The 23,004-nt window shown below is 36.4% G+C and overlaps 1 protein-coding gene across 5 annotated transcripts in view; it reads right to left on the reverse strand.

Annotated features, from left to right (window-relative positions):
• Positions 1-23,004, reverse strand: part of RNF111 (ring finger protein 111) — an 88,744-nt gene that overhangs the window by 11,441 nt on the left and 54,299 nt on the right. For 4 of the 5 annotated variants that reach the window (XM_063089101.1, XM_063089100.1, XM_063089099.1 and 1 more), the window contains exons 4-8: positions 21,683-21,846; positions 17,458-17,652; positions 8,524-8,843; positions 5,115-5,373; positions 538-886 (exon numbers count right to left, since the gene is read on the reverse strand). In XM_063089101.1, coding sequence (XP_062945171.1) covers positions 538-886; positions 5,115-5,373; positions 8,524-8,843; positions 17,458-17,652; positions 21,683-21,846 — 1,287 coding nt within the window. The remainder of the gene's footprint in view (positions 1-537; positions 887-5,114; positions 5,374-8,523; positions 8,844-17,457; positions 17,653-21,682; positions 21,847-23,004) is intronic. The other variant, XM_063089102.1, reaches the window with a different exon arrangement.

The following is a 23,004-nucleotide window of genomic DNA, read 5'->3' on the forward strand; positions in this document are numbered from 1 at the left end:
TTCTACAAACCATATGGTCTCTGTTCCAACTACTCAACTTAGCCTTTGTACTGTGAAGACAGCCATAGGCAATATATAAATCCACAAGTATAACTGTTTTCCAATAAAACTTTATTCAATGTTGTTTTTGAAAATTCTATTAATACTTTCCTATTCTTCCCTCTGATTAGTAAAACATAATAAATAAAAGAAGTTAAATTTTTGAAACATTTAGATCTTGTTCCTGAGGATCATTAATTTTAACATTAATCCTTACGATGGGATATTGCAGAAACTGACAATCAAGATTCGTTTACATAAAGAAATGACCCTGGCTCATGTTGAAAGTGGTCTGATTTCATTAAATGATTTGATATAAACTTGTTAACACCCACAATTCAGTTTAAGTCAGAAGATTCTGATTAGTGAAGAATTAATTTCCTAGTGAACTAAGGATTTAGTATAGTTACATCGCTTTTAAAGAGTTCATAGTTTTAAAGACCAATGGAAATAGAAGAAAAAACAAGCATAATTTTCGTTTAAAAACATAAAACATACGTTGGATGCTGCATCATCCTCCTCCTTTGAACTTCCATCCTCTGCATAACTTCATGAGGATGCAGTCTCTGTGCTGGAGGTGCTGTGGCTGGAATATGGTGTGAAATTGGCTGGTGTGTAGGAGGAAGATGCTGAGGGATTGGTGCAGCTGTACTGGCTAAATGAGTTGGGGGTGGGGGTGCCACAGGGTGAGATGTTGCATGAGAAGATATTTGAGAATGGAAAGCATGTACAGGATGAGGAATAACATAATCCACTTGAGGTGGAGGCTGAGTCTGAGGAGGTGGGTTTCCATGAGAGTGGGGGCAGGCAGAAGCTTGATGATGAAGTGGTCTTGTCAAAGAAGCATCTGCAAGAAAAACATTTCAGGTATGTTACATAGGCACCATGCAATTGAGAATACATTGCCATCACATATTCCTGTTGTATTTTATAAACATATTAGCACATATTTAATTTTTATGAATACTGTATTAATGCCTGAGTCTGCTCAAGAAATCTGCTTTCTTCTTTGAATAATCTTGGATATCTTCTCATGTCAACGCATATAGTTTACTTCATTCACAGCTTCACAATATTCTATTATAGGAATGTACCAAAATTTATTGAGGAACTCCTCATTGATAAAAATTGGAAGTAAGGCAAATGATGTGATAATAATCTCTGTGCATACTCCTCTTGGGTTCACATTCTTTCATATACACACTGTATATACTCGTAGACTGTTTTGTAGCATAAATTCTTATAAATACTTGTGAGCCTGAGGGAATAATTTAAATTCAGATACCTGGTGACAAAATACCCTTCTGAAAGGTTGCCATAATCAATAGTTTCATCAACAGTATGCAGGGATGCCTGATTACATCCACGCTATCACTAAATTTTTTAAATGCCAATCTGAGAAGAATCTTTTAATTATTGACTACTTAAATTTCTTCTTCTCAGAATGACCTATTTATATTCTTAGCCTATTGTGTTATTCACCTTTTACTTATTGATTTATAAATATTCTTTGTATATGTGGAAGCTTTGTCATAACTGGGTGTAAACATTGCTCCAAATTGTTTTTTACTTTTTGCCACACACAAATTTTTTGCATTTGTGCAGTCAAATTGTATAAATTATATATTGATAAACACATAAATCTTATTTTCCTTTATGATTTATTGGTTATAGGTAGCTACAGCAAAGAAAGGAATTTGCAAGCCCTTCAGGACATGACTGCAAAGATATTTTTTTATTGCTGCTCCTATCTCTCTCTGCCCCATGTCATTTTTCCAGTGCTACATTAAGATAAAAGAGACATATTTGTCAGGAAAACTCCCATGAAAGTAAGCCCTTAATAAAATGGTTCCCTCCATCTCATTATTCCAAATCTTTATGTCTCAAAGTGACTGGTGAGAGACCCTTCTGAGAAATACATGTCTCCTGTTCCAAGAGATCTATATCTACCTGACATGCAAAAAATGTTTGTGTCTTCCTTGAATTTCAGCCCAAATTTCATTTTATTGGAAAATATTCTCTAGTTTCATTATAGAAGTGTTTTCTTCCATTTTTAATGCTTTTGATTCATTCAGCAAGGGTGAAAGTTAGGTAACCATAACTCAACTCAGCCATATTTTCAAAGGAAGCCTTGTCAGCATGTATTTAAAGGAAACTCACTAAACCCAGTATAAGTTGAGACAAATTTTTAAATGAATTTTCTAAAAGTTATGTTTTCAAATCAATGTTTTGCTACTTTTCAAGAAGGTACAAAGCTCAGTATCTCTTGGCCATTAAAAAAAAAAAGTCTGTATGTTTTATCATTATCTTTACTCAAATTCTCAACATTTTTCCCAGTTTCACTTCAAAGTTTTCTATTTCTATAATCATTACACAAAACATAATATTCACAAATATTCCAAAATCTTAAAGTTTTGTTTCAGAATGAATCAAGTAAGTTTAACTCAACAATCATTTTAATTTACTGTTTATCTAAACTAAACTGATTGAGAACACACGTTCTAGACCATTTCTCTTCCTTTTCTATTTAATGTGTCTTACTGCCAGTAAAAAAAAAAATGTTCTTGATATTGATTTCTAAAAGTTCAATATGTCACCTGCAGATGCAATATTATGATTTATTCCAAAATTTACTCACTAAATTCTTAGGAGTCTTTTTAAAATTTTTTTTGTCCGCTGCTTGGTGCAGGGGATCCAAACCCTTGACCTTGGTGTTACCAACACCGTACTCTAACCAAATGAGCTAAATGGCCAGCCCTACTCACTAAATTCTTATAGCTTTACAGTGTACACCAATCACATAATGGTTAATTATATGTTCTTGATATGGACGCCTAAAAGTTCAATATGTCATTTGCAGATGCACTATTATGATCTATTCCAACATTTGCTCACTAAATTCTCATAGCTTTACAGTGTACACCAATCACTTAATGATTAATCATAAGTAGCCTTATTTATATGACTTACCAATACTTCTTATTAATAAATAGAAAAACTTTTAAATAATAGCATTTCAAGTACATTGTTTTATCATTTCAAGACCACAAACTTTTCAAAAGCAAGGACACATTTTCTTATTTCACCAGTACTATTGGTATGAGTGTAAATGTACTTATAAAACAGCAAATTATTCACGTGTTCAAATTTTCACAGTTATAGACAATAAGAAATAGTTCCAACTTACAAATGTGAAGAAACTGAGGACAGACAGATTAATAACTTTCCTAGTTAGTCAGAGCTGGGAGGTAAACTTAGATCTGTCTAATTTTAAAGCCAGAGCTCTACTACGTCACACCATCTTCCTCAGTTCAATTTAATAAAAAAGGATTTAAGAAGTAAATGTTTCACATGTGATTTAAAGTATACTGGAAGTGTTTTTTTAAAGTACGGGGGAGTGGGGTGAGAGAGTACACACACACACATTCCACATAGGTAAAGCAGTCCAGAGCAGGGTTATCAGTCAAAATGTCTCTAACAGAATAGAATACAATTCAGATTTCCTACCTTCATTCTCATTCATACACCCCCAGTGAGAAGTATAAATTGATACAACCCCTTGGAAACAAATTTAGGAGTATTTATTTGAAAGTTTATCTCTTTGACACAGCAATCTCACTCCTAGGAAGCTACCCTATAGATAGACTCAAACGACTATAAACAATTCAAATGTCCATCAACAGAGGACTGATTAACATACAACAGAATATTATGATGGTATTAAAAACCAGTGAGTCTGATTTTTATGTGCTAATATTGAAAAAATCTGGGGCAGAATCATCCCTTTTTTTTAAGGAGAGACATATATACACACATAGATGTGTATAGAAAGAAAATTTCTGAAAGTTTTTATAATAAGCTGTAAGCAGTTCTACCTTTGAGGTATTAAGATTAGTGAGATGTGGAGAGAAGTGGCTTTTTAATGTCTCACTTATTTATTAGGACATTAAAAAGGAATAGACTTATAAACTGCTTCAGTATATTATTTTTTAAAGGAAACCCACACAATTGAGTTCTTAATGAAAGATGATCGATTAACAATGAATGTCAACAAGTATTACAAAACAGCCTGTACATCATGCCAGTGTTCATAAATAGAATCCACCCACTGGTCAGTGTTTTACAAAAACTGTTTCCAAATTTGTTTTCCAACTTATACTTTAAATGTTAAGTTGCATTATTGAAAAGGTAAATAATATACCACCAGTTAACACTGTACAAATTCTGGGTTGATTCCAGTTGTATCTGCAGGATTTAAATTTTTTAAATTACTGGAGTGGAAGAAGAACTTGAAGAAGATATATAATTGAAAATTATCCCTTGCATGAAATTAGAACAAAAGATAAATTTCCTTGCAAACTTCCTGGTTTACCTGGCATAAATTTTCAATGTTCATGATAAAAGTATTAAGTTTCCATTTGATTACTAGCTTACGATCTAACAAAGTAGTAAATAGGTTACATAGCCTAAGGATATTTTACCATTTCTTACAATATCGAATGGATGTCAATTTCATTAGAAAAGCCATCCCCCCGGGCCGAGCCCGTGGCGCACTCGGGAGAGTGCCGCGCTCCCAGCCGCGGGTTTGGATCCTATATAGGAATGGCCGGTGCACTCACTGGCTGAGCGCCGGTCACGAAAAAGACAAAAAAAAAAGAAAAGCCATGCCCGGTTCTTTTATAACTGCCTGCACCAAATCAATTTAAAACCTTTTTTTCCCAACTGGCAGCTTTCAGTGAAAGAATTCTCTCTTAAGCCTCAGTTAATTGCTTGAGAATTCTTAGACAAAAGTTTACTTTGCCTAGAAATACTACTAAACTTTCACATTTCTTCAGTTACTTCTATAGAATAAATCTAAATTCCTTAAAACTTCCAATTATAAGAACCTAAGGTGCCATTCGATGCACCTCAATTTCATAAATCTTAATGGGAAAAATACACTACCACTCTTAAGCCAAGTAAATACTAAAAATGTATGAATTAGGATTAATGAAAGACTATTTCACGGAAGAATGCAGAATGCTTCATCTATATGCCTCTAGGTTATTTTATTTGCCTATTACATTTATACTTACAAGGAGGTGGCATATAATGTCGACATGATGAGAGAGAGGGTTGTGGAGGGGGCTGGGGCTGGGGCTGGGCAACCATGCTTGATCCATAACCATCTATTGATAATGGCTGACTCGGGGTTGCAGCAGAAGCCTGATGGCCAAAGATTGCAGCTCGGGAAGAAGAAACAGGGCAGCAGGGGTCAAATGCAGATGCTCCATGAAAACCACCACTTCCATGACTTCTGATACCACTGTTGCTCAGGTCTACTGGCAATGCCTGCTGTATAAAGAGGAACTATATTTTATCTTTCCCAAAGTTTGGTCAAAACAATGTCATGTTGTATTATAAAAGTACTTCTAATGAAACCTAGAGAAATACCATTTTTTAATTAATTTGAAAATGGTAAGATTCTTAGTGTGAAGACCTATTGAGCACCAAGAAATAATACATATCTTGGATTGTGACACTAGTGGTTTTATACTTAAAATCTAAAATCAATTCTTAAAAAATCAAGCCTAAGATTATATCATAAGATGAACAAAAGTTTAATAAAGTCTATTTCTTTTACATTATCTACATCTTAAAGAGAAAAAAACTTTAAAATCATACTTATATATATATTCTCCTTTGCACAAAAATTCTGACCAGTAATTTAGGGCTCCTTTAGAAAGTGTATAATCATACCACTGAAAACATTAAGGTTCTAGGTAGAAACTTGTCTACCCCAAGTTTCTAAAGTTTATACAGAAAGCATTCAACTGAAACTCTAAAAATGCAAACAAACCCATATCACCCAAAAATAAAAGGGCATAAGATTATTCAGGCTAAATCATGAGTTAGCTTTGCCTCTTAACCTTTCTGTTTAGCCAAAAAAAAAAAAAGTTTTTTAATTCAACCACTGATTCCTTTTATTAGAAATATTATTTGGGGGAAGGCCCCTTTACTAGACTGGGAAATAAACAAGAGTCTAGATTCCTTCGCTTCTCCTCAGTAATTAAGTTTTTCCCCTAAAAACATTTTGAAAAGTCTTAAGTAGACTTCTTCATCTTCTACTCCATAGCAGACTAGAGAACAAGAATTGCTTCTTTGTATTCTTAAATAATTTAAATATAAGCCTACTGCCTAGGTTCAGTGTAGCTGTACTTTTCAAAATGTGATTAAAGACCAGATGTTATAAATGGAATTATATACAAGAACCATTCAATACTGAATGCTAAGGGACTGGAGATGAAGAAAGCTGGCACTCAATCATAAGACACCTTGCACAATCACAAATCCTCAAATAAGTTGTCTGGTTTTTCCATTCCTCAACTTCCTACTGTGCCCAACTAGATCTCAAGTGGAGGCTATCTGAGGTTATCTCATGAGTTTTTGGCTAATTTCAGAGTCCCTCAAATGTGTATCCAATTGGTTAGAGCATTGTGTTGTAACACCAAGGTCAAGGGTTCACATCCCAGTGCCAGCCAGCCAACAACAACAACAACAACAACAACAAAAGTGTATTTGAGTCTCAAATTGTTATTTTCAATATCTCACTCTCTGTTCACCTTCATACCCATTATCAACAGTGAATACCTGGGATCTTGCTTGATTCTTCCCAAGTTTTGTTTGCAGTCCAAACACCTCTATTTAAAGATGGGTAAATAGGTTACATTTATTTTACACTGAACAGAACTGTAAAAGGGATTCTACCCATAATTAACTAACTCAGGTTGAAAAAAAAAATGTGTACATAATTCATCTTTCAAACCACCTGTATTATTTTATTAATTCAACAACAGAATATTCTGTGAATGAGAAGCCCACCTTTTGGTAGCTCTAGTGAATGCAGGAGAGGCTGGTAGACACACTTCATTTTGATAAGATACTTTTGAGGCCTCCTTTCAATTCAAATTTTTAGTAAAAGGAAGTTTTACTTTTAAGCAAGGTCTTTCATTCAGTCCACTGCAAAGTTTTTCTTGATGCTACCTCATTCCCAAGAGGCAGAAGAGGTCCAGACAATCACTTAATACCTAGAACTGTTACCAGAACCAAAACAACATCTAAAATCTCTTTAAATCACATTTTCTACTGCACCCTTTCAAATTTCCTCTTGACAATAGTAGCTAGCTTTATATTTTAAAAGAACACCCCTCCTTCTTGTTTTTAATTTTTCAGACCCAAAGGAGATAACCACCAAAATTTAAAAGTTGAAGGTGGTACTTTAGGAAAGGCCAGGTGATATAGAAAAGCAGTTGCTCTGAATTTTTTTTCTTTTTTCTAGCATATTTTATGTCAAAGACATATGAAATTAGTCACCCGCCCATGAGATAACCTCAGATAGTCTCCACTTGAGACTTATTTGGGCACAGCAGGAAGTTGAGGAATGGAAAAAACACAATTTTCCCCTAAAATTACATATTTTGGTTTTTAAAGAATGTAGCACTCAGGTTTATATCATAATTATACACAAAGAAAACAGACCAAAAATTAAAACAGCATATAATACTCAACTTCATTTACTCCATGTGATCACCGAGACTAATTTAATATTACCTGACAGTTCAAGCACTCAATAATATCAACTAATTTACTTAATTATAATTTTTTACTGACATTTCAATTCTCCATAAACTAAAAAACTTCATCTGCTCCTGAGAAACTACGCTACTGGTTTGCATTTGAGAAGGCTATTTATTTCTAGATGAGTGGAGGGTATAGTGAGCTCTAGAGTAAGAAGTAGAAGGGAAAAACCCGGGAGAATTTTCCAATTTTTCATGAATTAGGTTGACACCATAGTTTCAACACTTCGTTTGAAATAAAATCCCAAAGATCAGATTCACCTGTGTTTAATTTAAAAAACCAAAAACAGGGGCCGGCCCATGGCTCACTCGGGAGAGTGTAGTGCTGATAACACCAAAGCCACGGGTTCAGATCCCATATAGGGATGGCCGGTTAGCTCACTGGGTGAGCATGGTGCTGACAACACCAAGTCAAGGGTTAAGATCCCCTTCCCGGTCATCTTTTAAAGAAAAAAAAACAAAAAAAAAACCACCCCAAACCATTCCAGAATAAAAAAGTGATTTTTAGATTAAGTATTACTTTTGATTTTCCACATCCTGGTCCTGATCCTCTCAATTAACTGCGATAATTTAGACCATCTGAATAATCCCAGAGATTAAAAAAAAAAACACAAACCACTAAATCAGGCCATTTTTGCACGCAAGAATATGACTTATTTAGTATGCAAAATTTACCAATAGGGTTTGTTTTCTCCTCCTGAAAGCACCACAATTAAAAAAGGAAGGGAGGGAGGGAGGAAGGAAGAAGGAACGGGGGATGTGAGGCGGGGTTGTGTGGAAGGAGGGAAGGAGCAGGAGAAAAAGAGAGGAGGAGAAAGGGAGGCAGAGAGGAAGGAAGGAAAGAAAGACTGACTCAAATTCCACATACCTGATCATGGTAGCTGGTTCCAGAACTACTATTTGCTCCACAAGGTGCTTGTACTTGTGGAGGTCTTTCCACAGGGCAAGTAGGATCACTAAAGGAAGGAGAAACTGGGACAGCTGGGTGGGGAGTATGGTGGTGGTGGTGGTGATGTTGAAAATGGTGACCATGCTGCTGAAAACAATTTGTGTGTGGATGTCCTAATGCATGGTGATTCTGTGATGACCCTCCACATGGCGAGTGCTGGGGACAGCAGGAAGGTAACCTTGGCATTGCAGTAGGGCTGGTTTCTGTTACAGCACTAGATGCAGTTCTCCTTGAGTCATCTTGAAATGGAAAAAAATGTATAAAACAATCAAACCATCGAATATCACTGTGTAAAAAATATGTACTGTGTATAAAAAAATAAAGAATTAAGAATTCAAATCTCTGTAAATAAGAATGCCACATTCTTAACATACACATCATATAATTTGGGGCAGTGATCTTCATTGGGATTTTCCTGAAAGCCTAAATTCTTCAGAGGGCTTATATTTACCATGAAGTGTAAATATGGTGACATATCATCTTTTCCTAGGCCATAACATATGGCTATCAATAAAATTAGACTTCAAAAATTTTAAAATATCACCAAGGTCAAGGGTTCAGATTCTCATACCAGCCAGCCACCAAAAATAAATAAATAAATAAATAAGTAAATAAAATGAAATATCACCGAGTCATTCCATTATATACTACAAAGCAAAAGACTTTCTCCGGAGCTCCATGAACCACACCATAATTATTACTACATAATGCAGTCTGCTATGTACTTCTTAAAATCTCACCTTCTTAGGACATAACCACCCAACTCAGAGGGTATCTGGCTGAGTCCCACTTCCCCTCCTCTGGCTTCTTTAGTCAGAATCAATGGAATATAATCAATATAAGAAATATAAGAAATATAAGACTCTAACATTTAGAAAATGAAATGTCTTATAAAAATCTAGTGACTTAGTTTTGCATAGTAGAGAAAAAAAGCATGGAGTCAGGTGGACCTGGGTTCTAATCCTAAGTCTGAAACTTAGCAATGTGACCTTAGGAAAGTTATTTAACCTCCTTCTCATGTATAAAATGTGGTATAATTGCTGTGAATGGCTGTTAGGAACTCTAGATGATAATTTATTAAGTATGAAACATCTGAGTTCTGATTATGCTCTCTACCACGTGCCCAGTTATTCTGAAGATACGTTGTTCTAGACCAGAGAAACTGCAGAAGTGTACCCAGAAAGTCTACCCATGTTTCAAACTCATCGAAAAAACAGAACCCCTTCCTCAAACTAAGTATTACATGAAAACTATATAAAACACATAAAAATAGGGACTTCTGGTTAAATTAGATGAGTGGAGAGCCCAAAGCCAGAGCCCTGCATTCCCCATCCCCTACGTGTAACCCGCCTCACTTCCCAGTGGCTTTTGAGGCATCTCCTTGGAATCCTTAGGATTCTGGAGCACCACTGTTCTAGGCTTGTTTCTAGAGTAACCAAAACCAGGGATACTCTGCTACTATGTGGCTCACAGTACCCAGCTAATATCTTCTGAGCCAATGTATCAATTAGGAATCTTCTGGTTACAAATAACATAAAAATCAAATAATATAAATAATATAAAATAAGGGCTGATCAGTTAGCTCAGCTGGTTAGAGCACCTCCTTGTAATACCAAGGTCACAGGATCGGATCCCCGAACCGACCAGCAACCAAAAAAAAAAGAAGACACACACACACACACACACACACACACACACACACACACACACACACACACACACACACCTCAAATATAACATATATCTCAAATAAAAATAATATATAAATATACATATGAGATATATATATCTCAAATAAAAATAATATATAAAATAATTCAAATAATATAAAATAAAAATCCAACTAAAACAGCTTAAATAATAAAGAGAATTTATGGGTTCACATAAATGAATCTGGGTAGGGGTACTTCAGGTTCTGGTTGACAGGATTCCAGCAAATTTCCCTGTAATTTTGCTGGCTGTGCCTTCCCATACATGTCCTATCCTGCCCTTGCTGATTCTCTTCTGTGCAAGTTCTGTGCTCTAAACTCTTATGTAGTATCTCTATTCTAAATTTCTTCATATCCATTTTATTCCAAGCTCCTAGTCTGGCCTATTTGGGATAATCTTCTGAACCCTTTTATAAAGGTTCTTAACCTAGGAACCAGAATTCCAGGGTCTGTGAACTTGGATGAGAAGAAAAAATACAGATGCTTCTTGACTTAAGATAGGGTTACATCCTGAAAAGCTCATCATGAATTGAAAATATCCTAAGCCAAAAAGCATTTAATATACCCAACCTACAAAATATCATAGCTTAGCCTACCCTACCTTAAATGTGCTCAGAACACTTACATTAGCCTACAATTGGGAAAAGTCACCAAGTCTACATCATAATAAAGTGGTGAATGTCTCAGGTAATTTACTGAATACTGTACTGAAAGTGAAAAACAGAATGGTTGTATGGATACTCAAAGTACAGCTGAATGTGCAATATTTTCACATCATCCTAAAGTAGAAAACTCATAAGTCAAACATCAGGGACCGTCTGTACAAATTTTACTAACCTATACTTGCCTCCTGGGATTAGTACTATGTCAGCATTAGTTAACAGGTATTCCAAATAATTCATAACAAAAACAATTAAAGCCAACAAATTATATATTTTTAAACATAAGTCATAGCACATTCAAAGTCAGTTCTATAATTACATCACTTTCATTCACTTGCATTCCAAATGTGCTGAATAAGTAGGCATTGGTGGTATAGTGGTGAGCATAGCTGCCTTCCAAATGTGCTGAATAACCTGGACAGAGTTACAACTAGTATATCAGGAACTGACCATGATCAATAACTTATCTTAGCTATGCTGAATCTAACATTAAGTAACCATTTCCTATATGTTATAATATTTGTAGCGATTACTCATTATTACAGTAGCTTTACTTCCTGAAATATTTTTAGGGTTTTATCTCAGTCCCCATGAAAAAGTGTTGTACAAAAGTGAGTGTCATTTATTGTGTGTTACAAGAAAAAAAAGGTTGAAAACCCTTAGGACATAAAATCCATCCACTAGATGGACTAAATGACCTTCCTGTTTCCATCTCTGACACTTTAGTTTTACAAACCAAGTTATGTGAGGATTATATTGTGATTTTAAGATTCGGGGTATGAGTTTGTAACCAGAACAAAAGATTTATGGACTGCTAGGGCCATGACTAAAGTAATGGATATGACGGTTATCTGTTCAGAAATAACTAGTCCACTTTTGTCTTTGAATATTTTGCATACAAAATCAAGAGTGAGCGAAGAGGAAGCACATTGACTACAATATATTTAACGCTAAATACATATTTAAGGGGTCAAATCATTAGCAATGCACCTTCAAAAAGAAGACTAACCTTATAGCTCTACTTCCTAGGGTAAAACCTTGCCTTCCAACTAAAGTTTATTTTCCTACAGTCCAGAACCTCTTTGTTTCTCAAATAGGCATGCAACCTGAAGTAAAGACAATTGATTCTCTTCTCATTCGAGAGTTATTGACCAAAGGAAACTGCCACAAATTAGAAGTGAAATACAAAGATATCTGATTAGGTAAATAAAACAATCTATTGAGGGTCCACTAAAAATGAAACAATCACAAATCTGCACCACAGAAATTAACTCCACAGCCCAGTGACATTAAATTGGTTAAGGTACCTTCATTGTAATTACAGGAGGATTACTGAGATGTGTACATGCAATTGTTCATTCATTTAACAGGTCTTACTCATAATAGTGGCATGGTAAAGGTTTTATAAAAGGCACGAGAAAATGTAAAAGTAAAAATGAAAGCCCTAGCCTTTAAAGTAACTTATAATATTGTTTGCCTTGGTTGTTTACCTCTAGCAACTAGAAATATGCCTGCACAATGTAGGTGGCTCAATAAGTACTGCTAAATTTAAGTTAACATCACAAGGGAAGAAAGACATGCATACATGGAGCTTAGTGCCAAGAAGAGAAAGATTTGATCTTTGGTCCTGAAGGAGTTCATCATCAAGCATGGCGACAATTTAGGATAAAAATCAACCAGTAGTACAACAGAAGCAGTGGGGTCTAGTACAGCATAGAGAAATGCTGCCCTCAGTGGCAATGCCTGGAGACATTTTTGACTGCCATAACTGAAGGGTGAGTGGTGATACTGGTATCTAATGGGTAGAAACCAAGGACGTTGATAAATATCCTATAATGCACAGGATGGACCCCATACTAAGAATTAATTATCCAGCCCAAAGTCAATAATGCCAAGGCTGAGAAATCCTGGCATAAAAGAAAAGGACAGGCTCCAAGCCAGATCTTGCCTAAATTTGAATTTGTACTCTATTATCATATAACCTTGGGCAAATTACTTCACCTATAAAATAGTAAGAGTAATAAATTCTGACTCATTGGTTACTATAAAAATCAGAGTAATATAAACAATTAATAAATACAGACAAATCATTAACCAATATTATAAACTCAACAAACGTTTATCCTCTAGAATGTAAGCTCTGTTAGGACAAAAGTTTATCTGTTTTGTTTCCAGTGTCTAGAAGAGTGCCTGATACATAATAAGCAATCAATAAATATTGGTTGAATAAATAAATGTATAAGGTATCATGTATGCATAATGCAAGGAGCACATGGAGAGGTCAGGTACATGATGAGCTGTTTTGGGCATGCTGAGTTTGAGGTGACTGCAGAATGGTCCACAGGAGACGTCCAAGAGGCAGTTGGATAAGAAAGTTTAAAACTAGGACAGTGGTTTAGAATGATGAAAAAGTTTGGGAAATAGATAAGAGTTGGTAATCACACAGCATTGGGAATATAATTAATTCTATGCAAGTATATGTTTAAAAATGCTTAAAATGGTAAACCTTATGTTATATATATTTGATCACAATTTTAAAAAAAGAGGTTAAAAAATAAATCAAAACAAGTACAGTGGTCTAGAAGCACAGAAGGGAGAGACAATCAGCATACTGGTGATAGGTGAAAACACCTGCAGCTATGAGATGGGCCAGTGAGAAAAGGGATGAGAACATAGTCCTGGGAAGAAAATAAATATGAAAAGGAGATTATTGCCTGATTTTTAAAGATTATGTTTGTTCCTTTTGAATGGAGTCAGAAGCAAGTTAGAAGAAAGAGTTTAGGGTAATTAAAACCCACTTAAATGTATGCAGGCATAGTACACGTGTGCGTGCATATACTAAAGGAACAAAACCAGTGAAGATGCTGAAGGCATGGGAAAGATAATTGCTAAATCAAGGTTAAGGACACAAGAAAGGATAGGAGATAGGGCACAGATAAAAGAACTGAAGGGGAAAGGAAAGAATTAGACCAGAAGTTAGGACAGAAAGATAGGTACAGATATACAAAAGTTTTTATGGAGGCACTGGAATTTGCCGGAGTTCATGCTTGAGAACCTTCATTCATTTTTATTTTTTTGGTGGCTGACTGGTACAGGGATCCCAACCCTTGACCTTGGTGTTATAACACCATGCTCTAACCAACTGAGCTAACCTGGCCAGCTTGTTTATTTTTTATGTAAGTCCCCCTGGGGGATGAAAGCCTTGAGGAGAAGGACAGAGTTTTGGAGGGGAAAGAAAGGGAACTGATTGAGATATATAATACTACGGTGATTTACTAACAAAAGCCCAAGATTAGATACCATAAATTTATGGAGACACCAATCTGCTTGGTTATATGATATTTACCAGCACCACATAAGAACCTGGATAAGACTGAAGCTAGTCTTTCTTCCTCCTTTTTTCTCCTTCTCCTCCTTTCTTTTCCTCCTCCTCCTTTTTTTCTCTTTCACCCCACTTACCCCCCTCCTCCTCTTCCTTCTTCTTCCTGGAAGGCCAGTTGTTGAACATTTACCACAAACCTCTTGGCATTTCAAAAGTATGTTTAAAAGAAGATGAAACTGAGGTGGGGCAAGATGATGGACTAGAGGTGCCCAAGGCATGTTCCTCCCCCAGAAAAGGACCAGAAGACAGGAGCATCTGTGGGACAGTGCAGGAGGGCAGCAGGAGACTGATGAGATCTCTGTGGAGCACGAAAGCCCAGGATGGTAGCACAGAGAGTAGAGAGGCACATGGCCTCAGCCAGCACATCTCTGACACTGGGATCAGTGCAAGAAGAACTTTCCCTTGTGGTGAAAAGGTAGGCAAAGGACCTACACCAACCCCCTAGAGGCCCACAGATCCTTTGGCAGGACAAGCCCAGAGCTAAGTGTGGGAAGGAGACTTAGAATACACACACCATGTTGCTCTAGAATACTAGGACAAACTGTGCACTCACCACCCCCACCCTCATGACCCAAACTGATGCAGGATGGTGCCATCTTGAAACCAGAGCCCTTCATGAGGCATGCCCTGCCCTGGGGCAAGCAGTAAGACTCTGCCCTCGTCCCACTGAACTCACATGAAAAGCTGATCCTGGTGCGTGAAGCCTAGGCTCACAGTGGCTGCAACTCTAGTTCTGCAATCTGGGAAGCCAACCCTAGTCCTACTGAAATGATGCACCCACCACATTCCCAGCCAGAGATCAGACAGGCAGACCTTCCTCAGGCTGACTCCCTCTCCCATTTCTCCCCCTATGACCAGCCCGGTCAGCTGAGTTGTGTGCCTGAGCTCCTAACCCAGAGAAAAAGTTCACAGGTCTCTACCCTAACAAACACGCCCTTGGGTTGGTGGAAATAAAATGCATCCGAGCCGGCCCCCTCCCCACAAAAAAGAGTGAAGTTACACGACTTCAGCAATACAAAGTTATTTTTTATACAAAGCAATACAAAATACAAAGCAATGCAAAGAAATGCAAAAATGTACAAGATAAGGACAGGTTGTGTGAAAATAGTTGAACTGATGTTCCATAGTGTCCTGGAAGGAAGTAAAGAATGAAGCAGAATTCAGCACCCCTAATGTAGTCTGACCACCTGTTCTGCTTCTATCAGGTTTATGGAGAAAAGCAATTTGGCCTCAAACAGGTCTAGAGAAATACAACATAAGAAAGTTTATCTCAAAGATGGTCATCAGTATAGTCAGAATAATATCAAGAGAGGGCCATTCAGGACTGTAGTGAAGGTGCTACCTAAGAGATTAAATGTGAGTTGTGAGTAAACAAGGATCTTAAAATAAATACATATATAAATACATAAAAGCTTTGGAACTATTCTGAACTAAAGTTAGGAGTATGTCACATAACATTTAGGTAAGAATAGGCTACATAAAGCTATAAGGAGAGAGAATTGAATGAGAAGGTTCAAATTCTTGCCTCAAAGATTACTATTAATCTTGATCAAGGTATTTAACTTCCCAAATTTCATCATTTGTGAAATGGGAAGAATAATGCCAACATCAAAAAAATTTTTAAGGATTAAATGATAATATATAAAATAACATTTAAGATATCAAAGTAAAGTGCTGAAAAAGTATGCACTCAATAAATGAAATAAAAGTTAACCCATTTCATTTCTGCCTACATTTTTTTCAAAGAATACAGTATTTAAAAGACACCCCTGGGAAATCTCCTTGAGGATGTTTCTCAATTTTACCCTTGGTTTTCCAGAAAAAGGAGTCCTTTCCTAATCCAGCCACAAGTAGTTTTCCAATCTGCCCAATGTAAATTATAAGGATATTATAAGAATTAAATGAGACACTAGTAAAAGCAAAAAGTGATAGAAAATATAATATGGATTCATTATTAATAATGATATAGTTAATCTACAAGCTATAGGGTCTATGGTGTCTGTTAGTAAGTAATTAAGTTCCTATCCCTATACCATTGTCCAAAAGAGAAAGAAAGCTAGTGTAAGGCTCAGTTAGACAGCTGATAGGAGAGAGACAGAGATATCATTGCTAATTGGAACATAGTAACTTGAGATAAGAGCTAAAACTGTAAAACCCTTTGAGGAAAACACAGGAGTAAATCTTTGTCATCTTGCGTTAGGCAATGGTTTCATAAATAAGACAGCAAAAGAACAAGCAGCAGCAACAACAAATATAGAGAAAATGGACATCAAAAATTTTAAATTTCCTGTCCCTATTTTCAATTATTTTGGGCATATACCTAGGTGTAGAATTAGTGGGTAATATGGTAACACTATATTTAACTTTTTGAGGAACTGCCAAAGTGTTACCCTCAGTAGCTACACCATTTTGTACTCCTACCACCAATTCACAAGGGTTCTAATTGCTCTATATCTTGCCAACACTGGTTACTTTCTGTTTTTGTGTATTTGTTTTTTAATTATAGACACCGTAGTGGGTGTGAAGGGGTGTTTCACTGTGGTTTTGATTTGCATTTCCCTAATGATGTTGAGCATCTCTGCCTGTGTTTCTTGATCATTTGTATAACTTCTTTGGAAAAATGTCTATTCAAGTCCTTCGCCCATTTTAAAATTAGGTTATCTTTCTGTTGTTGAGATTTAAGAGTTCTTCACATATTCTCAATACCAGAACATTTATCAGATGTATGATTTGCAAATATTTTTCTTCCATTCTGTAGGCTGTCTTTCACTGTCTTCATAATTTCCTTTGATGCACAAAAATTTTAAATTTTGATCAAGTCCAACTTACCGCTTTTTCTTTTGTTCATGCTTTTGGCGTCAGCCATTTACTTCTCCCCAAACTCTCTTAGCTGACCTACAATACTTTGGTTACATATAGCACACAAACTCAAATATGAACTCACGGTCTAAGTCTAATAAATGTTACTTTGCTCACATATAAAGTTTATTATAAGGATACACTCTTGTTAATAGAGCTAAAAATTTAAACTTAAAAACAGTAATACTTTTGCTAACAAAAGTAATGACAAAAAGTCACCCTCCCCCACTTTTTTACATACCTACTATAGAAGTACCAGTTGTACTATTGCTTGTAAGAGTAGTTGAAGTCTCTGACACTGTGGAAGGCTGGCTACTTGTGACAGCTGAAGCAGTATCAGAGGCCTGCTCAGAGGTAGATGGATTTGAATTGTTAATGGAAGCGCTAGTAGTTTGTGATTCCATTCTCACAGCAGTGGTTGGTACTACAGTAGGTTCTAAAAAATACAAAATATCTACTTAGCATTTCAAAACAAATTAAAGAGTTACATTTTAATCCAAGCTAACATTTTTATCATAATTATTAAAATAACCAAATTTTTAAAATATAAACTCTCTAAATAAGAATATACAGTAAAGAAAGTTTTCATAAAGGTAAACTGCAACATCAAACTGACATGTTACTAAAATATGACTATTACGCTTAAAAAATCCAACACATATGCATATTCTAGTAATTTAGGTGATTGAGCAGTTTTCTGGGTAACTACTATTTAAGTTTTCTAATCTACCACAATGAAAAGAGTAAAAGGAAAGTAAAAGTTCCTCTGCTATGCCCACATACATGGTCACAGGCTGTCAGAACAGTATTACAAATTGTACCTTCTCTGGCACAGTATGGAATCCTAGGGTCACCCTTGTATAGCAATTCAGATGTCAGCACTGACAGTATGACTATGGATAAGTCACTTAACCCCTCTCCATTTCCTCATCTGTAGAACTGGGAAAGTAACAGAATTTTCTTCATAGAACTGTCATTAGGATGAACTGAGATCACACTTATAATGCACTTCATATGATGCTTTACACATAGTAATCAATAAACATTAGTTATGAATTTCAGCATCTGTTTTAATCTCTTTTCCATGTCTTTTTGCATGTTTTTAAAAGAAATTTTTTCAAATATTAATATTCATCAGTACTTTTTAATAGGAATTAAAATTTATGTAGCAGAAAGTAAAAGAAATTTCAGAGACTCAATTTATGAATGAGTTAAACTTCCAACATCTGACTGTAAAATGATTCCTTACAATTGAAAGCAATAGGAATACATCCAAAGCATTGTCACAACAATTATATCTGGAAAAAAAGGACTCTCTTAATGTAACATAGAATGAGAGTATAAACTATTCTATACAATTCAGTGTGGTATGCTGATTCCTTAGGCACAGATAGTACTTGTTAGTCTATATGGAACACTGTACTTTGGATGACAATACATCCAAATGTATATGCTAATTGCTTATTGCTATGGGATGAATGTGCCCCCCAAAATTCAAGTGTTGGAAACTTGATTCCCATTATAACAGTGTCAAGAGGGTGGGAAATCTGATTCTAGTATTTGAAAGGTAGGGCCTTTGGGAGATGACTGGATCTTGAGGACTCTGCCCTAATCCTAGGTTAATGGTTTAGTGGGTTGTCACAGGAGTGGCACTCATGGCTTTATAAGGAGAGCAAGTAATTACATTAACTCTCTTGCTTATGTCATTCTCACCATGTGATTGCCTGTGTCACCAGGGGACCCTGAAGAGAGTTTCCACCCAGAAGGTGGTCCTCACGAGATGTGTCCTCTGGACCATGGACTTACCAGCCTCCAAAATTATAAGAAATAAATGTTGTTTCCTTATAAATTACCCAGTTTCAGGTATTCTGTTATAAGCAACAGAAAACTCACTGTTACAGAAAATTGATACCAAGAAGTGGGGTGTTGCTGATAACATATACCTGAAAATGTACAAGTGGATTCACAACTGGGGGATGGGCACAGGCTGGAAAAATCTGGAGGAGCAGATTAGAAAAAGCCTAGATTGTGATAAATGAAGTATTAAGGGCAATTCTAGTGAGAGCTCAGAAGGAGACAAAAAGACCAGGGAAAGTTTGGAAGGTCTTAAAGATTGGTTAAGTAGTGATAACCAGATTCTGTTGATAGAAATATGGACAGTAAAGGCAATTCTGAGGAGGCCTCAGATGTAAATGAGAAGGAGCTTATTTGAATCTATAGCAAAGGTCACCCTTGCTACAGACTGTCAAAGAGCTTAGCTGTACGGTGTCCATGCCAAAGGGCTTTATGGAATGCAGAACTTAAGAGTTATGAACCAGGGCATTCGGCAGAAGGAATTTCTAAGCAGCAAACATACCCCCCAAAATTCATGTGTTGGAAACTTGATTCCCATTCAGCAAAGCAGTCAGGCAGCTGCATGGCTACTTCTAACGGTCTATGCTGAATTATGGAAGCAGAGGTATGACATAAAGGCAGAATTTATAATTAAAAGGGAAGTAGAGGGTAAAAAATTGGAAAACTCACAGCCTAGTCACATAAAAGTGTGTTCAGGAAAGGAAACCAAGGTGTAGCCCAACAACTGTCTGCTAAAGAGATTAATACAAAAAGATGGGATCATCATCAGAATGGAAGAAAGACCCTGAAGGCATTTCAGAGATCTTCGAAGCTGCCCCTTTTATCACAGACCCAGCTGCCAAAGAAGACAGAATGATCACGGGGAGCTGACCAGACGCACCCTCCATGGGCTTGCTACCTAGGGCCACCTTGCGATGCTGCTCCCTGCACCCCAGCTGCTCCAGCTGCTACAGCCACAGCTAAATTAGCCCCAGGTGCAGCTAGACCTGCTGATTCAGAAGATACAAGCTGGAAGTGGCATCCATGTGGTGTTGAGTCTGCTAGCTCACAGACTGCAAGAAGCATGGTAGCCTCCACCCAGATTTCAAAAGATGTAGGGAAAAGCCAGGCTGCCCAGGAAGATATTTGTCATGGTGCAGAGTCACTGCAGAGAGTCTCCACTAGAACAATGCCAAGAGGAAATGTAGGGTTGGAGTTGCAACTGAGAACCCCCACCAGGGATATACATAGTGGAGCCGTGGAGTGGGACTGCCATTGAGACCCCAGAACTGTACAGTTATCAACAAGTAGCACCAACCTGGGAGAGCCAAAGCCAAAGGAGCAGAGCTGCCCAAAGACTTGGGGACCCAACCCTCTCACCAGTGTGCAGAAGATGCAGGACATGGAGTCAAAGAAGATTATTCTCCAGCTTTAAGATTTAATGCCTTCCTGCTAGGTTTCAGACATACTTAGGACCTGTTACCCCTTCCTTTTGGCTCATTTCTCCATTTTGGAATGAGAACTTCTGTCTTATGACTGTCCCTCCATTGTATCTTGGAAGTAGATAACTTAATTGATTTCACAGATGAGACTTTGGACTTTTGAACTGAAACAATTTAAGACTTTGGGGTTAAAATGCATGTATTTACAAGAGAAAAGGACATGAATTTTGGGGGCCATGGGAGGAATGCTATGCGTTGAATGTGTCCCCCAAAATTCACATGTTGGAAACTTGATCTCAACTGTAGTAGTGTTAAAAGGGTGGGAAATCTGATTGTGGTTATTTGAAAGGTGGTGACTGGATTGTGAGGACTGTGCTCTCATGAGTGGATTAACCCATTCATGGACTAATGGGTTATCATGGGTGTGGACTACTGACTTCATAAGGAGAGCACATGAAAATGCTCTTGCCATTCTCGCCATATGATACCCTGCATTGCCACAGGACTCTGTACAGAGCCCCCATCGACCTCACCAGATATGCCCCCTGGACCTTGGATTTCCTAGCCTCCAAAACTGTGAGAAATAAATTTCATTTTCTTTATACACTACCCAGTTTCAGGTATTCTGTTATAAGCAACAGAAATTTGACTAATAACACATATACCTAAAAAAATAAAGCAAGCTTTGTTTCCTCATTTACTTGGGTGTAGCCATAAGCTAAAACAAAACAAAAGCTGAGCAGCACCAAAAGGTACCAGTAATATTAAAGGATGACATAACTTTTAAAAGTAAAATTAGACATTTCAAATAACCAGCATTAATCATTTAAAATTCAGTTATATTGCTTTTCTCTTGTCTGTATTTAAAAAGTGCTGCTTCTACTTTTCAAAACAAAGTTAAATTATGATGATAATGTTACAAATGAAACTAATAGGTAAGTCTGAGGTTAGCTTAAATTCCACTTGTAAAAAAAATTTTTTTTTCCTGAGAAAATAACTACCAAAAGATTTTTAGGCACTTTTTACAAACCAAGAAAATTATATCAATTGAAAAATAAGATCAGGAAATCTGATAATTTCCCTGTAGTTTTATAACATATACCAGTAAGCAGTAGGAGTTTCTAGCATATTAAGGCATTTCATCTCATCAAATTTACTTCATAATTCTACACTGTTACTACTCCAACTTACCATCTTCGTCAACAGTAAGGTCCACAACTTCTGCTGCATTCTGCCTCAAAGGCTGTATAACAGTAGAAATTCTACTGCGGTTCCGTGGCTCCTGTGGCCGACTTGTATGAGAACTTGAACCTTGGCTCCAATGAGATCTGGAGTGTCCAAGGGTTGAACGAGATCTTAAATGACATCAATATTAAATCAGTAAAAATTAATAAAGAACAAAATTTTTAGTCACCCCAGAAACCCATAAGCCTTTCTTTTAAGTTCTTCATACAAGACTTTTCCAAAGAAGCATTGGTAATAGAATTAAAAACTATGACTAGCATAATGCTTGGCACTCAGTGAATTTTGCTGAATGAATGAATCACCAATCAACTGACCTAAGAACACAAGAAATGTTACGTTAGACAAATGATTAGTGTAAAATACAGATTCTGTTTCAAGAATGCTGCCTCAATAACTGTGGATCATGAGTACTATGGGTCTTTTTCAAGACTGCCTGTTGCTCAGGTGAATGCACCTGCTTGACATCAAGCATCACCATAACAAGAAAGATCTCTAGTCACACAAGAAAAAATACGTCCTTAATTTCAGCAGCCCTTATAGCTCATAAAAATTTAATCACTATGGTGCCAAGCACTAGGCACAGTCACAGGATAAGTGTGGCACACATTGTAGAGTATCAATTTTCCTCAGACTTTGAAAAAATCATTTAAAAATTAAAACAAACAGGTATACATTAGAGTGCTCACTTTTATGCCATTAGGAGTAGCACTCTGATGGAAAAGTAGCAGAGCAGCACATTCTAGGTGAGTCTATAACATGTTTTAGATATGAGAATGTCTTTTTAAAAAATGAACACCACACATTAAAATACAATGAACAAATGCATTTCTAAATTCATTCCAACACAAAAATTAAGATTCATCCATAGATTTATTTAGTATATCAAATGTAACAGAGCAACTCTTTACTGCTACCATTATAAATACTTATAATCACCTAAAGCACAAGATGAATGCAGTGTTAAGATTTTATTTTGAGGTGAGGGTAGTGGGGTGGGATCAAAGTGATTCTGGCAAAAGGGCAATGTCATTTCCAGTTATTTATCAAAACATGAGGATTTTTCTTTCAGTTATTAGTTCAGAGCTTAGATGAAATTACTGAGTGAAGAACAAAAAGTCAAAAAATGCTTTAAACTAGTTTGCCCTAACATAATAATAGCACAAATTTCCCTGGTATTGATGAGCAAGATCACAAAAAAAGTAAGATTGAAACAAAAAGAGCTATTTTGACATCTCACTTTTAATTTCAGTACTATCCCCAATATTTGC

Source organism: Cynocephalus volans, chromosome 3 (genome assembly GCF_027409185.1).
Source record: "Cynocephalus volans isolate mCynVol1 chromosome 3, mCynVol1.pri, whole genome shotgun sequence".
Classification (NCBI taxonomy): Eukaryota; Metazoa; Chordata; class Mammalia; order Dermoptera; family Cynocephalidae; genus Cynocephalus; species Cynocephalus volans.